Source organism: Ornithodoros turicata, chromosome 1 (genome assembly GCF_037126465.1).
Source record: "Ornithodoros turicata isolate Travis chromosome 1, ASM3712646v1, whole genome shotgun sequence".
NCBI classification, from domain to species: Eukaryota; Metazoa; Arthropoda; class Arachnida; order Ixodida; family Argasidae; genus Ornithodoros; species Ornithodoros turicata.
Genome location: NC_088201.1, coordinates 47,603,693 through 47,628,242, shown reverse-complemented (window position 1 = coordinate 47,628,242; position 24,550 = coordinate 47,603,693). Strand labels below are relative to the sequence as shown.

At 45.0% G+C, this 24,550-nt stretch overlaps 1 protein-coding gene across 1 annotated transcript in view; it reads right to left on the bottom strand.

Moving 5' to 3' along the window:
* Nucleotides 1–7,353: 7,353 nt before the first annotated feature.
* The window catches only part of LOC135378170 (uncharacterized), a 60,561-nt gene continuing 43,364 nt past the window's right edge, over nucleotides 7,354–24,550 (bottom strand). The window contains exons 2-5 of the mRNA XM_064611100.1: nucleotides 15,285–15,408; nucleotides 14,248–14,312; nucleotides 11,538–11,659; nucleotides 7,354–10,859 (exon numbers count right to left, since the gene is read on the bottom strand). Coding sequence (XP_064467170.1) covers nucleotides 10,680–10,859; nucleotides 11,538–11,659; nucleotides 14,248–14,312; nucleotides 15,285–15,364 — 447 coding nt within the window. The 5' untranslated portion in view covers nucleotides 15,365–15,408 and the 3' untranslated portion in view covers nucleotides 7,354–10,679. The remainder of the gene's footprint in view (nucleotides 10,860–11,537; nucleotides 11,660–14,247; nucleotides 14,313–15,284; nucleotides 15,409–24,550) is intronic.

The following is a 24,550-nucleotide window of genomic DNA, read 5'->3' as shown; positions in this document are numbered from 1 at the left end:
GCAAAACACATGTGGCATTGGACCCATATGACAAAGCGAGCACGCGTGCAGACACTTTCGTCGTCTGCTCTCCTTGATTACATGGACATGAATTTTGTCCTTTGGCTGCGGACCACTTGTGCTTGGGTTTTGAGTAGCTCTTAGGCTTCTGTTATGCTCAGGCGCCTTTGTCAAAGCGCAAAACACATGTGGCAATGGACCCACATGGCAAAGCGAGCTCGTGTAGAGACACTTTCACTGTCTGCTCTCCTTGATTACATGCACATCAATTTTCTCATGTGGCTGCGCTCCACTTGGGGTTCGTTGTGGTTGGAGTAGCACTGGGGCATCGGGCATGCTTTTGACCAGGCGTATTTGCCAAAGGGGAAACGCGTGTGGCAATGGACCCACCTGACAAAGCGAGCTCGTGTGCAGACACTTTCACTGTCTGCTCTCCTTGACTACACTGAAGCAGCACGCCAATATTGGACCCATGTGGGCTTCCAAGATTGCCCATATTGGCAAGCTAATTTTGCGCCAATATTTCTGTGATAACACCAACGGGGAGTCCGTGTAATAATAAAGAATTATGCTGTATAATATTCACCACTGATATTACTGATTTTTGCATTTTTATTTCTGCGGATCTAATTGATCCACGTTCACATGACTGAAAAAAAAAAGAAAGAAAGAAACACGGCATTGCCCAAAAAACGAAGAACAGGTGCTACGCCCGCCTTGCTGAAGGACACAAGCAGTCCCACAGAACTGCCAATGCCAAAGATCCCTCAGAAGCCTTCATGAGGACAGCAATATTCTGTGCACTAAAAATTTCTAACCCGTTCCGATAATACAAAGCAGCGAAACACTTTCGTGACAGTGATGGACATACGCCAGAACAATTTACACTGCTTGCAGCAACTTGAAATCCCCTAACTTTACAGAATAGCCGTCCCTTCCTATCAAACATTGTGTATAATGTAAAAAAACCCCGAGACCGAGCCATTTTTTCATTGTCACAAACATTGTGTTTTTTACTTGACCTGCCGCAATTTCGTTATCATTACAGCACCCAGCGACATTTTAGCCACATGAAACGTCCGTTCGGGCTGTCGCGCATGCGCATTAGTTGTAGGACGCGTGATTTCGCTCAAACAACCCGCTTGCTCTCAGTCGGCTCGACCGATTGGCATTGGCATCGCGAAGGAAGATGGCGGCGACTTTCAAGACGTGGAATGTTAAGTTGTCGAATTCTAGCGAACGTTACATTGGGGTTGCCACGTACGTTGACTGTTTCGAATATTGTGTATCATCTGCGGGAAGTTGTTGGATGTAACGATGTAGTGAATTGGGTATTTCACACGCTTCAACGTTCAATCTTGCCGTGCTGCTTCGGCATTTGTGCAACACGGGTACGTACCATTTTCTGTTCAGTCAATATGGGGTGTACGCGGGCAATATGGGGCCCATATTGCCAAGATCTTCCCAATATTGGCTCAAAGTAGGCAATATGGGGCCCATATTGTCCATTTTCAGCCAATATGGGGAAAATCTTGGCGAAATGGGTCCTATATTGGACCCGTATCGCCAATGACCAGCCAATATGGGCCCAATATTGTGTGCTGCTTGGGCATGGACATCAATTTTCTCATGTGGCTGCGCTCCACTTGGGGTTGGTTGCGGTTGGAGTAGCACTTGAGCATCGGGCATTCTTTTGACCAGGCGCCTTCGCCAAAGCAGGAAACGCGTGTGGCAATGGACCCACATGGCAAAGCGAGCTCGTGTAGAGACACTTTTGCTGTCTGCTCTCCTTGATTTCATGCACATCAATTTTCTCATGTGGCTGCGCTCCACTTGGGGTTGGTTGCGGTTAGAGTAGCACTTGAGCATCGGGCATGCTTTTGACCAGGCGCCTTTGCCAAAGCAGGAAACGCGTGTGGCAATGGACCCACATGACAAAGCGAGCTCGTGTGCAGACACTTTCACTGTCTGCTCTCCTTGAATACATGCACATCAATTTTCTCATGTGGCTGCGCTCCACTTGGAGTTGGTTGCGGTTGGAGTAGCACTTGAGCATCGGGCATACTTTTGACCAGGCGCCTTCGCCAAAGCAGGAAACGCATGTGGCAATGGACCCACATGGCAAAGCGAGCTCGTGTAGAGACACTTTTGCTGTCTGCTCTCCTTGATTACATGCACATCAATTTTCTCATGTGGCTGCGCTCCACTTGGGGTTGGTTGCGGTTGGAGTAGCACTTGAGCATCGGGCATACTTTTGACCAGGCGCCTTCGCCAAAGCAGGAAACGCATGTGGCAATGGACCCACATGGCAAAGCGAGCTCGTGTAGAGACACTTTTGCTGTCTGCTCTCCTTGATTACATGCACATCAATTTTCTCATGTGGCTGCGCTCCACTTGGGGTTGGTTGCGGTTGGAGTAGCACTTGAGCATCGGGCATACTTTTGACCAGGCGCCTTCGCCAAAGCAGGAAACGCATGTGGCAATGGACCCACATGGCAAAGCGAGCTCGTGTAGAGACACTTTTGCTGTCTGCTCTCCTTGATTACATGCACATCAATTTTCTCATGTGGCTGCGCTCCACTTGGGGTTGGTTGCGGTTGGAGTAGCACTTGAGCATCGGGCATACTTTTGACCAGGCGCCTTCGCCAAAGCAGGAAACGCATGTGGCAATGGACCCACATGGCAAAGCGAGCTCGTGTAGAGACACTTTTGCTGTCTGCTCTCCTTGATTACATGCACATCAATTTTCTCATGTGGCTGCGCTCCACTTGGGGTTAGTTGCGGTTGGAGTAGCACTTGAGCATCGGGCATACTTTTGACCAGGCGCCTTCGCCAAAGCAGGAAACGCATGTGGCAATGGACCCACATGGCAAAGCGAGCTCGTGTAGAGACACTTTTGCTGTCTGCTCTCCTTGATTACATGCACATCAATTTTCTCATGTGGCTGCGCTCCACTTGGGGCTAGTTGCGGTTGAAGTAGCACTTTGCCATCGGGCATGCTTTTCACCATTGTTTGGCGCGTCATGGCCAACTCATCATCATCATCATTATAGTAAAAATGTATTCTACGTTGAAGGCCTTGTCATGCAAGGACGAAAAGGCAATTAAAGCTTGTCATTGTGCTATGTGCTATGTATTCTATCGTGTAGATCTCCTTCGCATTTGCTTCCATCAGAGTGATGTAAATTGGGACGAGCGAGTACGGATACACCCTGAAGATCCCATGTTGGGTTTCCCATGCTGTATCGTGGTATACTGCAGTGTATGTATTAAAGAGAATATCCCTCCAAACAGCGATCATTCATGCCGTTGCGTAAGAGTAGCCATTATCCGAATCCAGCCGATCATTTTCGTTTCTGTTGCCACTTCCGGTAACAGAAGAAGGTGGAAAGCTTACCGGTTTCGTTATCGACCCTAGCTTCAATTTCGGTAATAGGATATACTATTTCTGTGCTCGTTACCACTACCGTTACCTTTCCCTGACCCAGGTGGAAAATACTTGCACGTGCAATCACAAGTTGTTCATGAAACAATGTCTGTTTTGGAAACCACTTTGCAAGTAGTTTTTAAACGCAAAATTGTTTCATTAACCGTTTCATCTCGCTGGCACGTGCATGCGTATCTCCCCTTTCTTTCCACTAAAAGCTGCTATGAAAAAGTGGTGGGTTATAGAGTTAAAATACGCGAGAAGGGACAACCGTTGTCATTGCTTTCTTCGTTTAAATCCGTCCTTACACTCGGTACCTCCACGCACTGCCGGATGCCGTTCTTTAAGACTGTTGTCACCAGAAGTTTTTTTTTAATTGCGTGTTAGCGCCGCGAAGCAACTGTGACTATGAGCGGCGTACAGACATTGGCAGATGGAGAGAGGACAGCAGGAAGGACTGGGGGATAGGGGGATTAGTATGCGTCCTTGGCCGACTTCAGAGGGAGCTGTGCCGACATTCGTCTGGAAAGTCTTCGGAAAACACAGGGAAAACCTCAGACAGTACAGCCGGCTGTAGGATTCGAACCCACCACCTCCCAGTCTTCAGCACGACCTTGGCTACCACCGAGCGCGGACGCCTTAGCCCACCCAGCCATGCCGCTGGTATCACCAGAAGTTACCTCCCAGCCTTCCAATGAGGTTCATAGCAGAGCCAATTTGTCGGCTATTTACGCACGGAAAGTGACTCTTTTGCCTGGAAAGCCAGCGACCGCGAGCTCGCTATACGGCGAAAATGCCTATAACAGCCACCCTTATAAAGGTCAAGTTCATTATATTCATTACAGACAGACGGTTGAGCAGCTGTCTGCTAAGAGAAACTCAGCTGGGTATCAAATGTGCTTCGCGAAGCAGACGAAGCGTCATGTCGTTACAGTCGAAGGCCATGCAATTTATGAAAAGGTCACGACAGACCATCCGACCAATGGAGCACGAAAATGCTCATTTTTGGAAGGAGTGCCAAATAGTCGATAGTTTCCGTCTGCGCAGCAACTGAACGAAATGAAGAAAGGTTACGAAACGCTTTCGCTGCTCATTCGCAGGCGACAGCATCGAAAAGCTCTCAGGCATTCGGATCCTTTCTCAGAAATTGTGAAGAAAAAAAACGAAAAAAAAAAAACGTGCTGTTGAGAAGACAAAAGATGACTTGCCTGCACGTAGCTTACACGTACGCACCCTTGGTTCTTCACTAGTATTTTGTTGGGATGATGAAAGATAAGGGTCCCAATTTCGGGCCTTGGGCCCTACACTCTTAAAACACAACTTTACCACATAACACGCTGATAGGCCAACCGTTACGCAGAATGATTTGGCTTTCAGTCCTGAGTTGTTGTCCTTGTTGTTGAAATTAACGTAAGTGTCATAAAAAGCTGTACACCTCACGTTTTCAACAAGTCTGGAGAGAGAACGATGCCATTCGGAATGATGGTTGGATGGTTTCTGGGGATTTAGAAAAACCTTATTGGAGCCACACCAAGATTCTACAAGGTTAATGCCATTTTATATGACTACACAATCATTTATAACTCGAATTGGGGAATATAGCTTGATATCATCTGCATAACGCAGTACATTTGCACGTTTAACACCCTCTGTCAGGTCATTTATGAAAATGCGGAAGAAAATAGGGCCAAGAATGGAACCCTGAGGTATACCATGAGAAGCAATATGTGGTTTAGACAGGCAACTATTTCATTTTAGAAATCAAGATATTAGGCAGCACTAAATCGAAGTGTTCTGTACAATCGAAGTAGACGCAGTCAACTTGACTACCCCCGGAGACAATAGTGCAAGGCCATTCGAGAAAGAAACAAGGTTAGATTCTGTCGATCGACGAGACATGAACCCACGTTTATTTGTAGATATGTTACGCCTGAAATAAAACGACAGATGCTTATGCAGCACTACTTCAAACCCTTTGCCAAAGTGAGAGGGCAGGGATAAAGGTCTTTAGGTTTTTAACATTCCCACTATCACCCGACTTATGAACAGCAACGACAGCAGTATTTTGCCAGGGAACTCGTAACACCTGAGAGACAAATTAAACAAAAAAAAACGTATTATTGGGTGGGACCAATGAAAGTAACTGTTCTGAGGCTGAAACACAAGCAGGCGAACACAACACAAGCCTCCACGTGACTAAGAACATGAATTGAATATTGAATAATGCGCCTATTGTGTATGAATGATGGAAAATTTTCTGTATATTCTAAACACATATCAGTGACTAATGATGACAAGGTTTCTATTCACACGACCAGGTAACAAAAAAGTCGAAGTTGTCCCGCTGGTAGAGGGTAAGGGCTAGCTGTGCGCGCCGGCAATCGAATTTGCTTCCGCCGCTAATCTTCTTGGGCGCTCCCGTAGCTCTGTCGATCGCTCGGTGCTGGACTTTAGGGGCTTTTGGGGTTCCTCTCGACCCTCCCTTGCTTCGGATTACCGTTTCCTTCGATTCTGATCATATTTTAGTTTCGTATATGCCGTCTGGCAAAATTTTGATATTTCAACTTTGCAAATTTATAAAATTTTAGTTATTGTTGTTGAAGCCGACATCACTTCCAGGTCCAGGTACAACCTCTCAAGCGCTTTCCAACGACACCTCGATCGGCGTCCTAGCTTCACGCGTTCGGGAGATAGACTACCCGCAAGGTACGCGTACCCCTATATTTCCGTCTCTCTCGTACGCGCCCGCCACACCCAGAGATTGCATCAGCCGCCGCAATTACCTTGTTAGCTAGAATCATACACGTATAAACTATCTGGATTTAGCCGGTTGGTTGCTATCGGTTTATTATTGACCGAGTTATCGCGTCATGAAATTCGGTGTAATTTCGTTGCATCGTAAATTTTGACCCGGCTACCAAGCCGTCAACACACTAGCATCCCTTTACATGCTCTTTCAGCACCCACGAACTCGAGCTGCCAACCCATCCACAACCCCAGTTGGTTAGCAATAGTAGATCCGCTTCCACACCTTATTAATTTTTTTTTTAATCTTTGTGCCTCCATCGTTAGTGTCCACAGCCTCCGCATGGCGCTCGCGTTCATCCGCCATGAGTGCCATCGCGGGTACCTGGTAACGCGGGTTAGCTGGTGGTGTTTTATTCCCAGAAGGAGTTTCTGCCGACATGGCGGCATGCTGCTCGCGAGGGATTGTAAGTCCTAGACTGACTTCATGGAGAGCATGTCGACATTTGCCTTACAGTGTCAGAGGAAAACCCAGACAGCGCAGCCGGTGCCCAGATTTGAACTCAAGTTACCTTCCGGGAAGTGGACTGCGCGGATTGTATATCGCATTCGATCAGAACTCCACACAAAGCGCACGCATGTGCGCCACCTGTTGACATCAGACCGGCCTACAGGTCTGAGGGCCGGCACCGCTTAAAGTAGACGGGCTCTCGACCCTCCTGTGCTGATATTTGTTCGGAATGTCCCCTGGAAAACCTAGAGAGAACATCAGATCGTATAGCCGCCAATGGGATTCGATCCCACTGTCTTATAGCGTGGCCATGAAGCTGTCACAAGTGAAGGGATACTGTATCCACTTGGCCACGCCTGTGGTATGCTCTTTGTTTTTCCGCACAAATGGATGCCCAACTATTGGGGTTTAACATCGGATTCAGTCGGGCAAGTTCATAGATTCATTACTTAGTTATCTCGATTACCCCACTACGTGGTGCATTACATGAACAGGTGATGATGATGATGATGATAGGAGGGAAAAAATGGAGATGTGAGCCCGCTCAGTGAACACGATCCCATGTCAAGTGCCTAGCTTTCTAATACTTTGATGAACCGTGTTGTATTTAGATCACCCTTTTTGTGTGTGTTTCGTTTGTACGGAACAAAGTACTGAGACAAGTCAACGCTACGTAACACTGTACTTTATTATTACACGTTAAACATCGGCATCAGGACCATTCGATGGTTACGCGCTATGTTTTCGAGCACCACATAAAAACTGGAACACATTCTGAAATATCTGTTCCGTTAGCGCATATCGGATCTGATATACAGAGCACATTGGCACATCCTTTTCGGGGTCCTCAAATAGTACATAATTGAACGATGGGATGCAGCGGGTATAAACTCGCTAAAACAAAAGCCTATTCGATTGTACATAAAATAATTAGGGTGCGTAAATACGTAGATACATTTTAAAATACATATAAATAACGATCGAGCGTTGAAAATAAGTCGACAGCTGTCAGGTACATAAAAAGCATGAGAGCATATCACTTCAGTACATCAACACCACGGTGGAAGGTTTCTGTGCACACTGTCGGCAACATGGCTTAAAACTTATCACAGAACATAAGAATTCGAGGCAATGAGAGACTATGCAATGCGTACGGCCAGTAGTCTATAACGATGCACCCCATTAATTGGACTGCAGTTCTCCAATGCACGCAAGCTCACGCAAACTCTTAACGCAGCGGGTGGTGTATAGCTGACTTCGACGCGGTGTCACGTAGGTGCTGCAGGCATAGAAGGACCTATGGAGATAGATAGGCAGGAGGAGACCAGGGCACAGGCGAGCTGGTACATGATCACGAAAATGATAAAAACCCGAGACAGGGTGAACAGTCGTGCGCCTTTCGTCTTTAGTTCGCCGTCTCGTTTATATATATATGTATATATATATATATATATAACCTTTTTCTTTACTATGGGGGTACAATTCGCTCCTGGTTCAGGGTCGGAGTACTGCTCATGCACGCAAAAAGACATCTCTAGCGACACAGGATAGCGTCACGCACGTCGTATTAGTGGTTTAATTGTGTCCGATAAAGAGCCGTTGGACAAATTATTTACAGCTCCCTCGCGATATGATGTGTTGGAGACGTGAATAGGTCGCCGCCGCCGCCGCCAAAAAAAAAAAAAAATATTTGTCCGACAATTTTTTTAGTGGGCAAGCAATGTATGTTGAGCCTACATGTAAGCTTAGTTGCAAGTATAAAAGTCACACTGTTCGCATGAACAATACGAGATATAGACAATGAACAAAAGCACCCAAGGTTGGTAGAAAGCAAAACGCGTGCCGTCACTTCGAAACACCTGCGAAAGCTCTATTACCTGGAGCGAAAGCTTGAAATATAATCTTATCCTAATGATGCGTAAGCTATACACCTTTCCTTTTTCTTCCCTTTTTTCGTTCTCTTTCTCGGGGATCCTTTAAATACGCAAACGAATGATACGAATACGACCAAAGTACATGGAAAGGGTAACATATGGACGGTTTTGCCTGTTACATCAATGCACGAAGAAAGGGCCAACTCTAGAAGACAAATACTGCTATGCTCATTTAACGTGTGGACAACCTGTTCCACTCTGAGAGAGGCGCCTTCTCTTGTCTTCAACAAATCAGGGGAGAGAACGGTATCATTCAGAATGGTGGCTGGCTAGGAGCGTGTTATGTGGTGAAGCTCTGTTTTAACAGTGTTGGAGAGAATGTGGGAGAAAGAAACGTTACTGCGCCCAGACTCGTTTTAAAAAAGCGCAAATACCACATTTAAATAATGAAACCTACAGTTCAGCATTTCACTACCTAATGAACTGAAACAAATTGTATTGCTTTCTCTAATGGGCTGTGCTACATGTGAGGACGCTTCTAGTACAGTGTGGCTACTACAGAGCTTCGTTTCCCATTTGCGCCGTGTGTCATCTGCTCCAATTGGGAAAAACCCCATATGTTTAGCTAGAAAGCGTTTGTATTAGTTAATTTTGATTTCGGAAATTTCTGGGGGAAGAAAGTCTAAACACGGAGCGATACGGAAACTTTTAAGGTGAAAAAAAAAAAAAAAAGCAATGCATAATTGCTCTCAATAGGGTGGACTTCTTGCACTTTGGTTCATAAGCTTGGACATTATATTTTCCAACAAAGCGGTACAACAAACAATGTCGTCTAGTTGCTTCAACGGTAAACACCTGCATTATAAAAGTGCTGTTTTTATTTCATTTTGTGATCCCCTTCACACGCATCTCAACAAAAACAAGACAGCCGCCTTGATCTCTATAATGGATCTGAGACGTGATAGAGCTTTCCTCAAGGGTCTTCGTGAGGACGAAAAGCAGACCTGCCGTTAGGCGTCTCGCTGGAAAGAAGTCACGTCGGTGATCTTGTTTTCCCGTCTGTTGATAGCGCCACCTGCTCCGTTCACGCGCTTCGCTTTCTGTTTCCTGTACTGTCGTATGTGATATGAAGGTTCACCTTGTTAGGGAAAAGATTTGGAAGGAGATTGGATTTGCGATCTTGTGGAGAAAGGTGAAGGTCTTTGAAGTGTCTTTCGCGTGATATTTGGCTTGGCACAATACATGCCCCACGTCGTGAGAAATGGCCTAGCTATAATGTAGCGTGGAAAATATGAGTCTGCCTTTTTTCTCTCTCTCTTTCGTGTGTCATCTGCTGGTCATACAAAGTCAACGTTTAACGAAGCTTGATCTCTTATCACACATTGGATCCCAGATCGCCCTTGTATTCGGCTTGATGACACAAATTGACCGGTCGGCATGATCGTTGATCACACCATACAGATACGTTGAATGTGTGAAACTATATCAAGGTCTTGAACTTACTACCTTGAAAACATTTTTGATTTAATCACTGGCCGAGAAAGCGAAATACCAGAAAAACTTTATGGTTGAGGAACATGTATTGGACACATAAGGTATATTAAATTACAGCGTAAAATAGTGCATCTTTCAAATATATGCGCAACCACAACCAAGGTCTGGTTTTCTTTTTTTTTCTTTTTTTTGCGTTTCGCGATGTATCTTTCTAATTAAATGCATCATTTTGGCAAATCTTTATAACATCACACTCACATAAACTTGAACCTCTGGGAAAAGTTGCTGTATAGCGCAATTGACTCGAGTGCACGCATGTTTCTCCTTCGTGTTACAGTTCTGGATGCACATAGGTTGGTTCACATTTGCCACATCAAATGGCCGAGCAATAAAACACGTATTTCTTTACGATAAGTGTCCTCTAGTCATTTTCGCGAATGCGTTTATAAAGTCTAGACAATACTTTATATATAATGTCGTCTGCTTATATTCATTGGGAATTTGCAGAGCTACAATGGCAGATGCCTATGTTGAGTGCGTCCAGAACTGTGACATCGTTCTGTTTCCCGGAAGAGCTGCTTTATGCCTCGTCAATGCCATATGTTCCAGTTGTCCTCGTTCCCAGTAGCTATTTCGGAGATTTCTTCTTAGGAGGCAGTTCATCGACGTCTTTGATTCCGAGGACGCAGACGCGGGTCTCCCAGAGGGCGTCGGCAAGCCTTTTCCGAAACCTGCGGTCGTCCAGAGACGCCAGACGTCGCTTGCGGCAGGGACGTTGACGTAGCTTGTCCAGACAGGCGAAGAACGCCTATCGGTGACGAAGAAGAAGGAGGCAAAAGAGTGAATGCCCAGTAGTGCCAACACCATGTGGACCAAACGAAGTCTCATCGCCACTCAAACTGCCCATAATCCTATGTAGCCCCACCAATGACAGTCGTGCTTTCAGCGATTGTAATCAGAAGGACGCGCCACCATCTGTTGCACGGGTTCCGATTGGATGAAGCGGGTGGCTGCGTTATGTGCCTCTACGAATGGGAGAAGGCATCCAGCAGGCTTTATTTTCGTTTACATAGCATTAGTGGGGTCATCATTGTGCTCAGTATGTTGTCTTATTGAGCGGTTATAGCAGCTACAAATAGGTTATTATCGTCACAACGGATGCCACCACCAAGCCTGCTTCCCTGATGCTAAATGAACGGGCCACTCACATTGGGATGTCACTCTATGTACCGTTGTTGTTGGAGGTTGCAGGAATAAAAAATAATGGAGATTCCTACACACCTATAATAATATTGTGTACCTTTGGCAAGGGACTTGAGTTCTTGTGGTACAGAGAACATAGCGGACACTGTTTAGAAATATCGTCCTCTCGACGTACAACCAGTTTTACTTCTTTGCACACCAATACGCTTACCCGAAACAAACAAGAAACATTCAGGGCAATGTATGTCAAATGCACGGTGTATTAATATAAAAACCTTCTTACCTTTCTAAGCGTGCACTGTGCATTGTAGTAATCCGCTCCCGATAGGTACTCCACTAGGTTGAAGACTTTCATGAAGTTCTGTCCACACCTCCTCAACGCTACTTTGTGGCACAGGTCGGACTCTGAAACGAACAGGGAAAATGTTTACTCTTCCTTTCCCTCAAATATTATGATTAGGATACAGTTTTTCTTATAAGACTTACGCACATATATGGACATTTGTGTACAGCCTGCAAACCCTATATGACACACAATATACACGTTGAAGATTCTACATTATTCGAACGTAAATTCGTTACTCTGTGTTTCGTGCGAGCACTCAGTAGCATTGTTGCTACGAATGCTGATGTGGACAGATGGAAAGTGGACTACTCCTGGATACCTCACGATAAAAAATAAATAAATAAAATAACCCGGAAAACTGCGTGACAACATGGAAGGGGAAAGGCATCGTTTGACATTCGATTATGTAGCTTTTTTTACAGTTATGATCTGCAGAATACGTAAGGATGGTGCTGAACCCTGGGAGCGTAATATTGTGTATTACGTAATAATTGTGTAATAGCATTTATGGGGTGCGTAACCGAACAGCCCGGAACCTACTGCATGCCCTTTCTATTCCTCGATTATTTTTACGGATTTCTTCCTTTTTCGTTTTCTTTCTTCCACCTTATTTTCCTTTCATACACCTCGGACGTAATCAGCAGACGCGGCACGGATGGACAAGCAACACTAATGGGCAATTACAGACCGAAGCAGAATGCACCTGAGTGCATGGTAAGAACCACACAGACACAAGTGTACTTATGCAGCAGCCTCAAGGGAAATGAACTCTTCTGTTCAACAACTTTTTCAACAGGCATATCCCATTTCGAAATCTATACGAACTTAGTAAACGCAGCCTGAAAAATAAAGAAAAAAAGTGGCTTTAAAGACTACCTGTTTCTGGCAGGCAGTTCACTAATGGGCACATTATCATGTAAGCGCTTTTGCGAGACTACGTATAGCTATAACATCGTCGTTCGCTACGTACGAATCCTCCCAGCTTTCGCTGCGTCTTGCCCCTTTTCCCTTTTTTTCTTTCAATCTCTCGGAGGCACGTTCGATCAAGGTAATTGGGCTCAAACGTAAAGGCGAAAGAAAAAGAGAAAGGTCGATCTTGCAGAGCGCCGGAAGTCTGGATTCTCCAAGGTGCACGCTTTCTCACAACCGAGATGATAATGTCAGTGATCATGGTGTACGTGGAGTTGTGCTGCTGCCGTCTTATGTGCGTTCTAGCAGTGGAGTTCTGCGATGCAATGTTTATGTTCGAAGCACAGGTGGCAAACGGAGCAGTTATGTATGCGTGCATGTATAGGAGAGAGACAAGCTATCGAGAAAGGCGAGAAAAAAAAAGTTTGCAGTCGATGGAGAGAGATCTATTCTCGTCCGGGATAAGTAAATTGAAGAACGGAATGCGTAGAATGTTCACGATAAACACCTCGATTGCTATAATGCTAGATTGTCTAATGTACCGTATTTTCCGGTGTATAACCCCCGCGGATGTGTACCTATAGGGTGTGACTTTTTCGTCCCAATTCGTCCCGATTTCAATTTCTCATCCGAATCTGTTTAGGACTACTTCCGGTTAACCCCGATTTCTCCATGAATTCCAATCACGTATCAACTTTAGTAGCAGTTTGTACGCATGTGTGATGTAAATATTATTGGAATGCAACAATAAAAGACGCTAAGCACATTTGATGTGGCAACATGTGGTTCTTGTTACTATAAACCGCTGGTACGCGTGCTTCAGCAATATGTGCTCAGCAATATCAGATACACTGCCTGACGCTGGTTGGACACGAAGAAAAACAAAATCGTACAACACGCGATTATATCAATAGCACCCCATTCTCCCCCGGATTACAGATTTTGAAATAGCACCAGATCCCCCCCCCCCCTCCCGAAACCGGGCAAGGCGTTTAACCCGAAATAGTCAGACCCTCTCTTCAAAATGAACTTCCCCGCAGGGTACGCTCCTAGCCAACCACCATCCCGAATGACACGCATCCCTCGAATTATTCGTGAAATCTGGAAAATGTCCCATGTGCACTGATGCGTAGCGCGCACCGGCAGATATGAACATACGGGCGCTATTGTATGGGCACTTGTTATCTACGTCGGACGCGACATTTACTCCAAGCCATCAAACTCCGATCCGACAGCGTCGGTGTCGTAGCATAGGCATCGGTCTCCTCGATGTCTAAACTTCCTTTTCAACAAAGCCAGCCTTCTCAAATTAGTAGTTCAGGATCACTGATATCTCCCACGGTTCCTGGACCCTCTTCGCTACCTCGGCATACAATGCATGCCGCTGCTCGCTGTTCGTGGACTCGCGCTCGTCGTCTGTCATCCACACTTGAACGAATCGCCTCCGTCAAGCGATTGGACCAAGGCTCGAGGCTGCAGGTTGCACGACGTCTTCTTAGGAACGACTTTCCCGGGAAGAACGCACACCGATGGATAATGGGCACTGCCTCTCCGCGACACCTTTCACTAATATGGAAATCACGGAGAACCCGTGAGCCTTCTTTCATTGGTCGCAGTTCGGAAGCTAGCCGAGTTTTCAATACTTTTTCTTTTCCGTTTCCGACTACGCAAGTAACAAAATGTTTCGATGAGCTGCCTGCGTGAAAGTTGAAGAGGAGTTATTTATTTTGCAACTTACGGGATTCTTCAGTCCTGTTCTTGTTTTCCTCTTGATACCTTTGAAGGAAGTCTTGTTTTTTGATCCTGGAAGGTTACCATTCTGATCAGATCAATGATTTTTTAACGCTTGCTGTATCTACAAGACATCGTGCGTGCAGGTTTGTTTGCTATGTCCACACCCCAGGGGCGAATGGGAAACGAACGAATTTTTTCGCAACAAGCATAATATTGTTAGCATACTGATTGCCTATGTGCGGAACGAAGGCTCCGTCACCGAAAGGACGGCTCCTGGAACGCGATAGGAGTGCGAGAATATGTAGAGCGTGTTGGTTGGGACTGGAACGAGCCGTATGGTTATCTGCCAGCAAACTTGTTTTCGTTCATTTACTGCCCCTTTCAAACGCGCTTGCACTATTGTCCTTGTTTTTACCTATTTATCTTCTGCGTTATGAAGCCGCGTAGAGATAGTAAAAACGAATTAAATTTATTTACAAAGTTTTGTCATTTTTCGTAAGAGCGTCGAAGTACGACACACTCAAACGTAAGATCTGAAAATCTAAAAAAATGAGGATGCAATTAGAATATACGCGTAAGATGGGCACCAGAGTAATCTGAATATGTATGAAAACATTATGGATTAATATGCATGTGTACATATCATTGCTCGTGTGTATCCCAATGGAAGGAATCCTGGTATCAAGTATGTTCCATTAGCTGAGAGGAACTGTAGACCTGTGAGCCGAGCAAACACTGGTATATGAGTTTATTTTTTATTTTTTATTTAATGAGAGTAAAGAATACATTTCACCATATATCCCTACCACGACTGATCGGCACAAGCCAAAATGACAAGGAAGAATCTGTTTTAAGTTTGGCATCGCCACACCAGTTGTTACCAGAGTAACAACTGGTGTTTCTTAATTATTTTTACTGCATTTATTTCATAGCGATTTCTGAATATTTACGTTTGTAAAATCGTGTCGTAAAATGACTATTTGTGTCGAGGGACTATGATGCGTCCGATGCCCAATCACTGGGACCTCCGCTGCAACTTACTTGTATTTGATTTCACGTCTGGATTCGACCACCGCCAGGGTTACAACCAGGAGCAGCAACGCCGCCTTATAGGAGACCATGTTATTGTCTGGAGCTCAGATGAAGACGGTCCTCTTGAGGGCACCTGCAGAAAATAAAAGTTCCCCACTTAGCTATATAGTTTGCGTTTTTTGTTCTATGCAGTAAAAGTAGTAAGTTACGCAAATTTCGCGACCGTCGATTTTGTTATTGGTCGCGATTACGCAAGATGAAGGAAATAATGGCTGTCACCCAGTTGCTGTATCGTTTGTTAACTTCTCTTGTCAACTCCATACGTACTGTGGTACTCAGGAGAGCTCCGTGGTGCAGCAGCGACGAACACGGACGGCGAAATTAACATGCCTCTATCCGAGTTCGAAATTAACCGCTTTTACATACATTCTACACTCTGAAAACAGAACTTCACAGCATAACACGCTTAAGGCCAACTACACTCTTAGAAATTAACTTCACCGCATAGCACGCTCCTAGCCAACCATCATCTCGAATGATATCGTTATCTGTCCTGATTTGCTGAAAACGGGAGGCGTACGCCATTTGTGTGACAATTATGAACCGCATAAGTGTCACAAAAAGGCGTACGCCTACCGTTTTGAACAAATCAGGGGGCTTAATCGCTTCATCGTCGTTACAAGCTAACGAGTTGCGGGAAATTTAAAAAGGTGGGCGAGAAATTTAAAAAGGTGGGCACGTGATAAAGCACGTGCACGGCGCTTTTCGCGTGATACGTGAAGGTCGTGGTACACGTCACGCGCAATGTGTCACGTGCCCACCTTTTTGAATTTCCCGCCACTCGTTAGCTTGTAACGACCGTAACGACGATGAAGCGATTAAGCCCCCTGGACACATAGCGATATCATTCGAGTTGATTGTTGGCTAGGAGCGTGCTATGCGGTGAAGTTCATTTTTAAGAGTGTATTGTGCAGAGTGACACAATTATCAGTCATGATTTGTGGAAAGCACCGGGCGTACGCGTTTGCGTGACTGTTAACATAGCTGCATAAGTGCCACACAAAGGCGCGCCTCCCGTTTTCAACAAATCAAAGGAGAGAACTATGTTGTTCGGTTCAGTATAACATAAATATGTTGACCTCCCTCCTTTTAAAATCTTAGTTTGTTAGCGTTTAAAAACTTTTTTACTTGAGTTATATTAACAGACACCAGTTGTCGTAAGCATTCATGCATTACTATGCAGCAGTACGTATAGAACTATAGTGTGTACTAGAAGTTCATATTTAAATTACTTTACAGTTATTTACTGTAGACCTTAGGACACATTCATACGCATCTATGAGCCTAAATAAATATTTATTGAACAGTTTATCAAAGGTTAAAATGCAAAAAAAAAAAGAGTTACAATTATGGTTCCTTCCATTTTACGGCTTTTTTACTGACCTCGTTTACAGAATATTTACCTCATATCTGCAAAAAGTTTGCAAACTTCCCTTTCAAATTTAATATCCTGCTCCTCCGCAGAGCACAACACTGAGAAAGGAGCTAAGCTACCTGGTGTAACAGTCCATTTTGCCCGTTGTTTGCTGCCCCATTTCCCCCAAGGAAATACTATCGTCTTCATGAAAAAATAAGTACCTAGACATCTAAATTAAACATGCTTGCTCGCTGGCATCATTCACCCTACTACAGCGTTATCCCATAAAACCCTCTTGTCGTTTGCTAGTTCGGTGCGCGGCTGCAACAACTCTCAGATGGCTTTACGTAACAACGCAGTTTCCAACCTGTTACCTCAAGACAGGACGTGAATGCAAAAGGTGCAGCTAAATAAATAATGCTAGACACGTTTTCTTTTTTTCTTTTTTTTTTTTCATAGATGTAGTATCTGCCACAGTTTCTCGTTGCAGGCGATCGTGTCGACCGCGCCAACTCTGGTCCGCCTGCTAAAGAACAGGGCGGTTCTGCATGACTGCAATTAACGCGGCTCATAATAATGACGTTAATACATACACACTCTAAAAATAGAACTTCACCACATAGCACGGTGAAGGCCAACCATTGCGCAGAATGATACCTTTATCACTCCCGATTTGTAGATTTGCCGTTTTTGGAACTGCATAAGTGTTCCAAAGTTGTGAAGTTCATTTTCAAGAGTGAAGGACAATTGCTTCATCAACAGGAGAAAACTTTGAAGAACGAAACGCTATGATACTATCGGACATGCCTAAAAGTCCCTCACAGCTAGCCAAGACCCCAAGAGAAACGAAGGGTTCAGAAAGTTAACAACATAATCTTTGCTGCAATACTGTGTGCAATGCCTACACTCTTAAAAATGAACTTCACCGCATAGCACGCAACTAGCCAACCATCACCTCAAATGATATCGTTATCTGCCCTGATTTGTTGAAAACGGGAGGCGTACAGCTTTTCTGTGACAATTATGAACAGCATAAGTGTCACAGAAAGGGTGTACGCCTCCCGTTTCCAACAAATCAGGGCAGATAACGGTATCATTCGAGGTGATGGTTGGCTAGTTGCGTGCTATGTGGTGAAGTTCATTTTTAAGAGTGTAGACTCTTAAAACAGTGGTGGTGGTGATGGTGACGACGAGACCGGCTTGTCGTTGCTGGCCTCACTTATGTGGGCAGCGTCACGACTGCAGCCAGGATGAGATGATATGATGTGATCACAGATGTTGGAATGACGACGGCCGAAAGTTAAGATGTAGGCCGGTCACTGCCAGGAACTTCACCGCATAACACGCTGAATGCCAACCAGTGAACAGAATCCTATACCGTTATCACTCCTGATTTGTGGAAAGCACGGCTCGTACGCCCTTTTGTTTCAATTAGTGTGACGTAAGTGTTACAAAATGTCGTACGCCTCCCGTTTTCAACAAATTATGAGAAGAGATGACATTCGGGATGATGGTTGGCTAGGAGCGTGTTATGCAGTGAAGTTCAGTTTAACGAGTGTACGTGTGATGAAAGTGAAACCATGTTCGCTTCATTAACAGCGCCGTGTTTTATTGGATTGTAGTTACAGATTTGAAATCTCGACCTACAGCAAAAGCATGAAAGGTTTCTTAGTCTCCCCAAATTTGGTTTACTCAATATATTTCCTGGAGGGGAAACGAGGGTAAAGAAGTAGCGAGGTTTCTAACGAAGAAACTACGCTGTTTCACTATACCTTTTCACGCCCCTCAATGACGACGTCCTATTCTCGTCAGTGTGCGCTACACTTAACAAAAAGGACGCAGCTTGATCGACTTTGCTTGAACTTTCATCGCCGGAAGCATCAAAAGAGATCCATCAAGAATAAAGATAACGAGACGTCTCTTGGCGTAGTGCTCTTCACATCGAAAGAACACACAAAACTTTTTTTTTTTTCAAAAAGGAACACTGTTCCTCTTCCCAAACACAACAGGCGAGCTCTCTTGCAGACAGTAAATATTACAAACATCAATTTTTCCCTCTCCACCACCTACCGCTTCCGACGCCCTGTGGCGCTGATTTACGGCAAGAAAACCAAAATGGCCGCCGGAAAGGACAAAAGCCAGGTAGAAGGGGGGAGGGGAAAACAGAAAGTCCGAGGCGTTTCAAGAGAAGAGGAAGAAAGAATAGGTCTTCCCCTCGAACCCTCCCAATGGGCCCCTGCCGTGAACTCCTGGGATGAAGTTAAAAATGTAAAAACTGTAAAGATGGAACGGTTGTTTCTTGAAGAGCCTCGAAGGAGCACGTCTTTCGGTGTGGTCCACACACTAGTATGCAATTGTGGAATGTGGAATCTTGGACGTAAATCTTCAGGGGGATCACGTAGCGGCCTCTGCTCTCTTGGCTGTGCTAATTCCGTGAACTTAGCTTCGTTTCCGGTCCTTTACTGCGAGCGCTTTGCTCAGAATGGACTGTGGAATTTCTTCCAAACAAGAAAGAAAAAGAGAGCCTTGAGTAAAGCGTACCCGAGAAGAGTCATTAAAAAAAAAAAACGACGGTATACTAAACGACGCAAAAGTTACTTAACCGGCTTGTTCGTTTGAGTCGTAACTTTAAATGTCATATTATCAGAGAGCGGAAGCGTATACTAAGTGAAAAGCACACACTAAGAACCGAACTTCACTCGTAGAATATCGTACGTAATTCCTAATGGTATCGTGCTCCCTCCCGGAGTTATTGAAAATATGGGACGTACCCCTTTTTGTGACACTTTGCGCCTCATGGTAATGGCTCTCTTCTGCAATCAGGAGTGATAGCGTTATACTTCTGTGCGTTGTTTGACCTTATCAGCGTGTTGTGTGTCTTTTAGAGAGCCTGTTCATTGCAGTGATAGTGAATGAACATTCTGAAATCGAACTGCACTGTTAGAACAGAACTGGGTGATTTCACGCCGAATCAGGTAGGGTGGTCCGGTCGACCTATGAATTTTTTTTCTTTCAACCATATATTAAAGTCTTGTCCCTAGGAGGCATATTAGCGCTGAAAGTAGTTGAAAAGAATTGGTGGTTATTTTTTAATGAATTATCATTCAGATGTGGGCATTTCGACCATTGCGCTTCCTACGAAGTTTGCACTTCCTACGTATCTTCATAACTATTCAACATATTCAGCTGAACGTTTTTTCACATATTGTCAGGGGTGGATAGCATTGCATCCTAAGTTCTGAAGACTCTAAGGTTTGCCTTTGAGGAGATAAAAAATCGCAAAGTTGTCTCATTTGTAAAATATGGTACGTTTTGGGAACCTCACTAGTCGTCTCACAATTGTGATACCCGAAAGTAATCCACATAATCGTGTTTTCTCGAAATGCCATTTCTTCTCATAGCGAGTACATCGTATTGTGATTTGGGGCAACGCGCCCAACAGTCTTTTTGTGAGAGGTGTCTACCGAAAATGCGTAAATTTGACAGCGCGCATCCCATATATTCCCACTCTCGCCCACTGAGTACCGCCATCAGCTGTACTCAGTGAAGTTCATCTTGAAGAGGGTAAAGCAGAACGTTATGTGTACCTCCGCGTTGGCGTCTGATTGGGTGCCACAATTCTTCAGATGACGTAACGATGGATAGAGGTATCTCGACTGCGGTGCGTCTACTCGCCCGAATACGAAAGAGTGCGTTTTTGTATTAACGCTGCACAAGTTATGAAGGAGAAGAATTGAACAATACATTGTAAATAGAATTACGAAGCGTAGACGAACAATATTAGATCTATTAAACCCATAACTAAATACATGCAGATAGCAGTTCTTACCTCCTTTAAACCACGACCTACTAGATTATAACGACCATGTCATAATCAGCAATCCCTATGAGGAGCACGATGTCCGCACGATCGCTAGGGGCGCTACTCATCGGTACGCGAGATCTGCATCACGATTGGACGATGGAAATTTGAATTCTGAACGCGCAGAAGCGTATGTACGACTACCGTAGCAGACGACAGCAATAGCTCCTATGAAAACGCGTAGAATGATGATGATAATCAACCTCAGAATGAAACATCTGTGGAATATCCACCGCTTGTACAGAAATACTAAGGTAAGCTGAAGTACAAAGTATTGTAGAAGTTGAGGAAGCAATAACGGGGACGATGAGTAGCGCCAACGCTACCTTCCAAAAATGCGGCGCTGGGAAGGGGTGCCTATGACATGGTCGTTATAATCTAGTAGGTCGTGGCTTAAACGTATAAGGGGTCTTGTATTATACTAATCTATGTATAGGAAACGTACATGACGTAGTTACATTGAGACATTCTTTTCTATATTTATGAATGGATTTGGTTCGTCCATTTTACTTTTTACGCGAGGCACTTTCTCGCTGGCTAAGAAGACCTTACGATTCGCTTCCCTTTCACCATCCCGATTATACTTGTAAAAAGAAGACCGGACTACTCTGCTCCTCAATTACTAAAATTGCTCCAGAGAACCGACCAAAGAACTCGAACGAATCTCCAACCGTTTTCACATATCATCCATCTTTTCGGCAGTCAGTGCATCGTAGGGGGACATCTATACAAGACATCCCATCATCTGCATCCATTCTGACTGTCTCTCCAGGGTGATTCACTGGAAATCCCAACGAGAGATGCAAGTAAGAGCCAAGAAACAACAACTGGTATCGTACTAACTGACCTCCGTCCGCGCCGCATATAAATCACTTTTTCCTTCGTCTTCCACGCTGGCCTACATTAAGAGGACGTTGTAGATATATACAAGTCTCAACGTATGGGAGCCAGTCCATTTTCCGAGAACATGGATCGCGCCATTCAGTTCGGCGAAGGCATCCCGCGGATCCCGCTTTGATGTCGTTTATTGAAATGTCTGGCACACAACAATGCGCTATTATTAAGCGTTCTCTGTGCAAGAGGAAGGGAAAACACTTCGACCGTTGGAAGAACCGGACGGAAGAGGAACTGTAATAAAAGACAAGAAATAGGAATAACGATGAGGAATAGATTTACACGTACGGCGAGTCAACCTATCTTTGTGGTGACATGGTGCACGTGCCGCAGGGTAGGACTGCGGATAATTTCAACCACACGGGGTTCTTTAACGTGCGCCTGAAAGCTCCGACACGGCGCTGGAAACAATGTTTGCCTCGCCCCATTGCTACGGTCCTATACCGGCTGTTTCACGAAAATCCCCAGGCGGAATAATTCGTGAACAGGTGGCGCCATCGAAGAAATTTCTTTTTGGTAAAGATCCTTGGGGCATCGGCTTTGAACTGAGTAGTGAGCGGCTCATTTGCATACACTCACTAATTAAATAAACATCGTAACTTTTAATTTTTACTTCGCACGCTTACGGAACCTCTGTTTTACACATCGGGACCTTCAGTGAAAAATATTGCAAGAAAAAAAACCGCGTCGACACTTAGTGATTTTTCCGAGTAATTAATCGGTTTCGGTTTACATATTTCTTGCGCGGAGCAGTGCATCAACGCGCTCTTTTGTTCAGCTATCCGGCTGTCAATTTCGTGTTCATCCGCCTGGTCACGCACGGGGGCGACGGCCGGAAGATTATGAACAGCCGCAAGAGATGCTTTAGTATTCCTTATCAAAGCGACTGGTAAACGGCGCTGGCGGTTCCGTCGTTCCTTAGGTGAGATAGCGTGCTCTTATCATTGATGATGACGAATGCGCCGCGAGCGCTGTGAACTAGTGGAGTACACTCTTAAAATTTAATCACATCACATAGCACGCCCCTAGCCAACCATCATCACGAATGACAACGTTCTCGCCCAATTTGTTGGAAACGTGAGGCGGAGCCAGAAGGAGAAGGAACACCAAAGCGTCTCCTGCGGTCTTGCGGCTGTTCCTTATCTTCCATCACCCCCGTGCGTCAACCAGGCGGATGAACACGAAATTGACAGCCGGATAGCTGAACGAAAGAGCGCATTGATGCACTGCTCCGCGCAAGAAAGTATGTAAATCGAAACCAATTAATTACTTGGAAAAATCACTAAGTGTCGACGCGGTTTTTTTATTGCAATATTTTTCGCTGAAGGTCCCGATGCGTAAAACAGAGGTTCCATAAGCGTGCGAAGTAAAATTTAAAAGTTAGGATGGTTATTTAATTAGTGAGCATATGCAAATGAGCCGCACACTACTCAGTTCATAGCCGATGCCCCAAGAACCTTCACCAAAAAGAAATTTCTTCGATGGCGCCACCTGTTCACGAATTATTCAGCCAGGGGATTTTCGTGAAACACCCTGTATAGGCTGGGATCGAACGTGCCATCTCGAGCTCAATTAGCCAGCACGCGATGTTTCTAATAGCAATTCTTCCGTAAGAAGACGCAAGCATACAAGACGTGATCTTGTGATGCTCTGTCAGTCAAGACATAACAGGTCGCTATGGCATAGCATGCGTGATAGGCAGTCACATCGGAAAACATATCGAGAGAGAGAGAGTTTATAGTACTCCTAGAGTGGAGAACCTCCCCACTTCATCGTCAGAATATAATTGTTGTTGTTGTTATAGTACCAGTGCATGCACTTGTTAACCGTCTGGGAGACAGTATAGTGTTATCTGATTCCTGTCATATGCAAAACGCAGGGGATTTTTTTTTTTTTTTTTCTCGTAGTCTGAGGTCCCTCATGAAACACCATGGAGGCCACACTAGTCGATTACACTGTCTGGTCCACTGGCTAGTCCGAAAACATTGGACATGGTAACTAATTCGATCGTGCGACTCAGCTAAGGTTGTCGTCCCCCGTGCAGGTCATGCGGAATAACGATGTCGTCGGCAAAGTGCAGCTCGGCGATGGATCCGTACAACACTGCGCCCTTAGAAATGAACTTCACCGCATAGCATGCTCCTAGCCAAACATCATCTCGAATGACGTCGTTATCTGCCCTGATTTGTTGAAAACGAGAGGCGTACGCCTTTTTTGTGACACTTATGCTGTTCATAATTGTCACAAAACAGGCGTGCGCCATACATTTTCAACACATCAGGGCAGATAACGACATCATTCGAGATGATGGTTGGCTAGGAGCGTGCTATGCAGTGAAGTTCATTTTTAAGAGTGTGGTTATCGTCAAACGTCGCTCTCTGCAGCCATCACCAAAATCGACTGGCAGATCGCTTCCCAGACGCGCACCGCTTCCATTCATCCAGTGTGTGCCGTCATTGGAAAGGGGCTTCCACTGTACCCTCAACACCCGACGTCTGCAGCGTATGTAATCAATAGAGAGCGGATTGTTAGGCACTAACAGCTAGCGCTCTTCGTCGCATAAATCGTTCTAGGCCAACCAACCTTCAGAATCGCATCGTTTTATCTTCCGATTGGAAGGAGAGTTGATATATAAAAAGGTGTGAGCCCCCCCCCCCCTTTCTCAGCTTATAGGGAGACAGAGGGATATCATCCGCGATGATGATTGGCATACTGCGTGCTATGCTGTCAAAAGCGCCCTATGTTAGTGCCTAAAAATCCGCTCTCTATAGTAATCAAATTACACGAATACTGAAGTATCTCGCGTGAGTAAGTTCCGGTACAATCGTCGGTGGTTAACGAGGAATAAAATGCCGCCATAGATTTAGAATCAACGGTTATGAAGGTCCCTTTAAAGGTACATCCCTCGCGGGGTGAACTTAGACCAACACAAAAGGCTTTCGTCCGGTGCATCGTTCGCGAGTTATGCGCGAACGAAACCGCAATTTACTCTCTCTCTGTTACGCTCCTTCTCATAAAGCGCGACGATGCGGGAGTGGCGTCCTATTGGCTTCTTCGAACGATCTCCCGCGATGATTGGACAAATCGTATGAGGAGACCAAT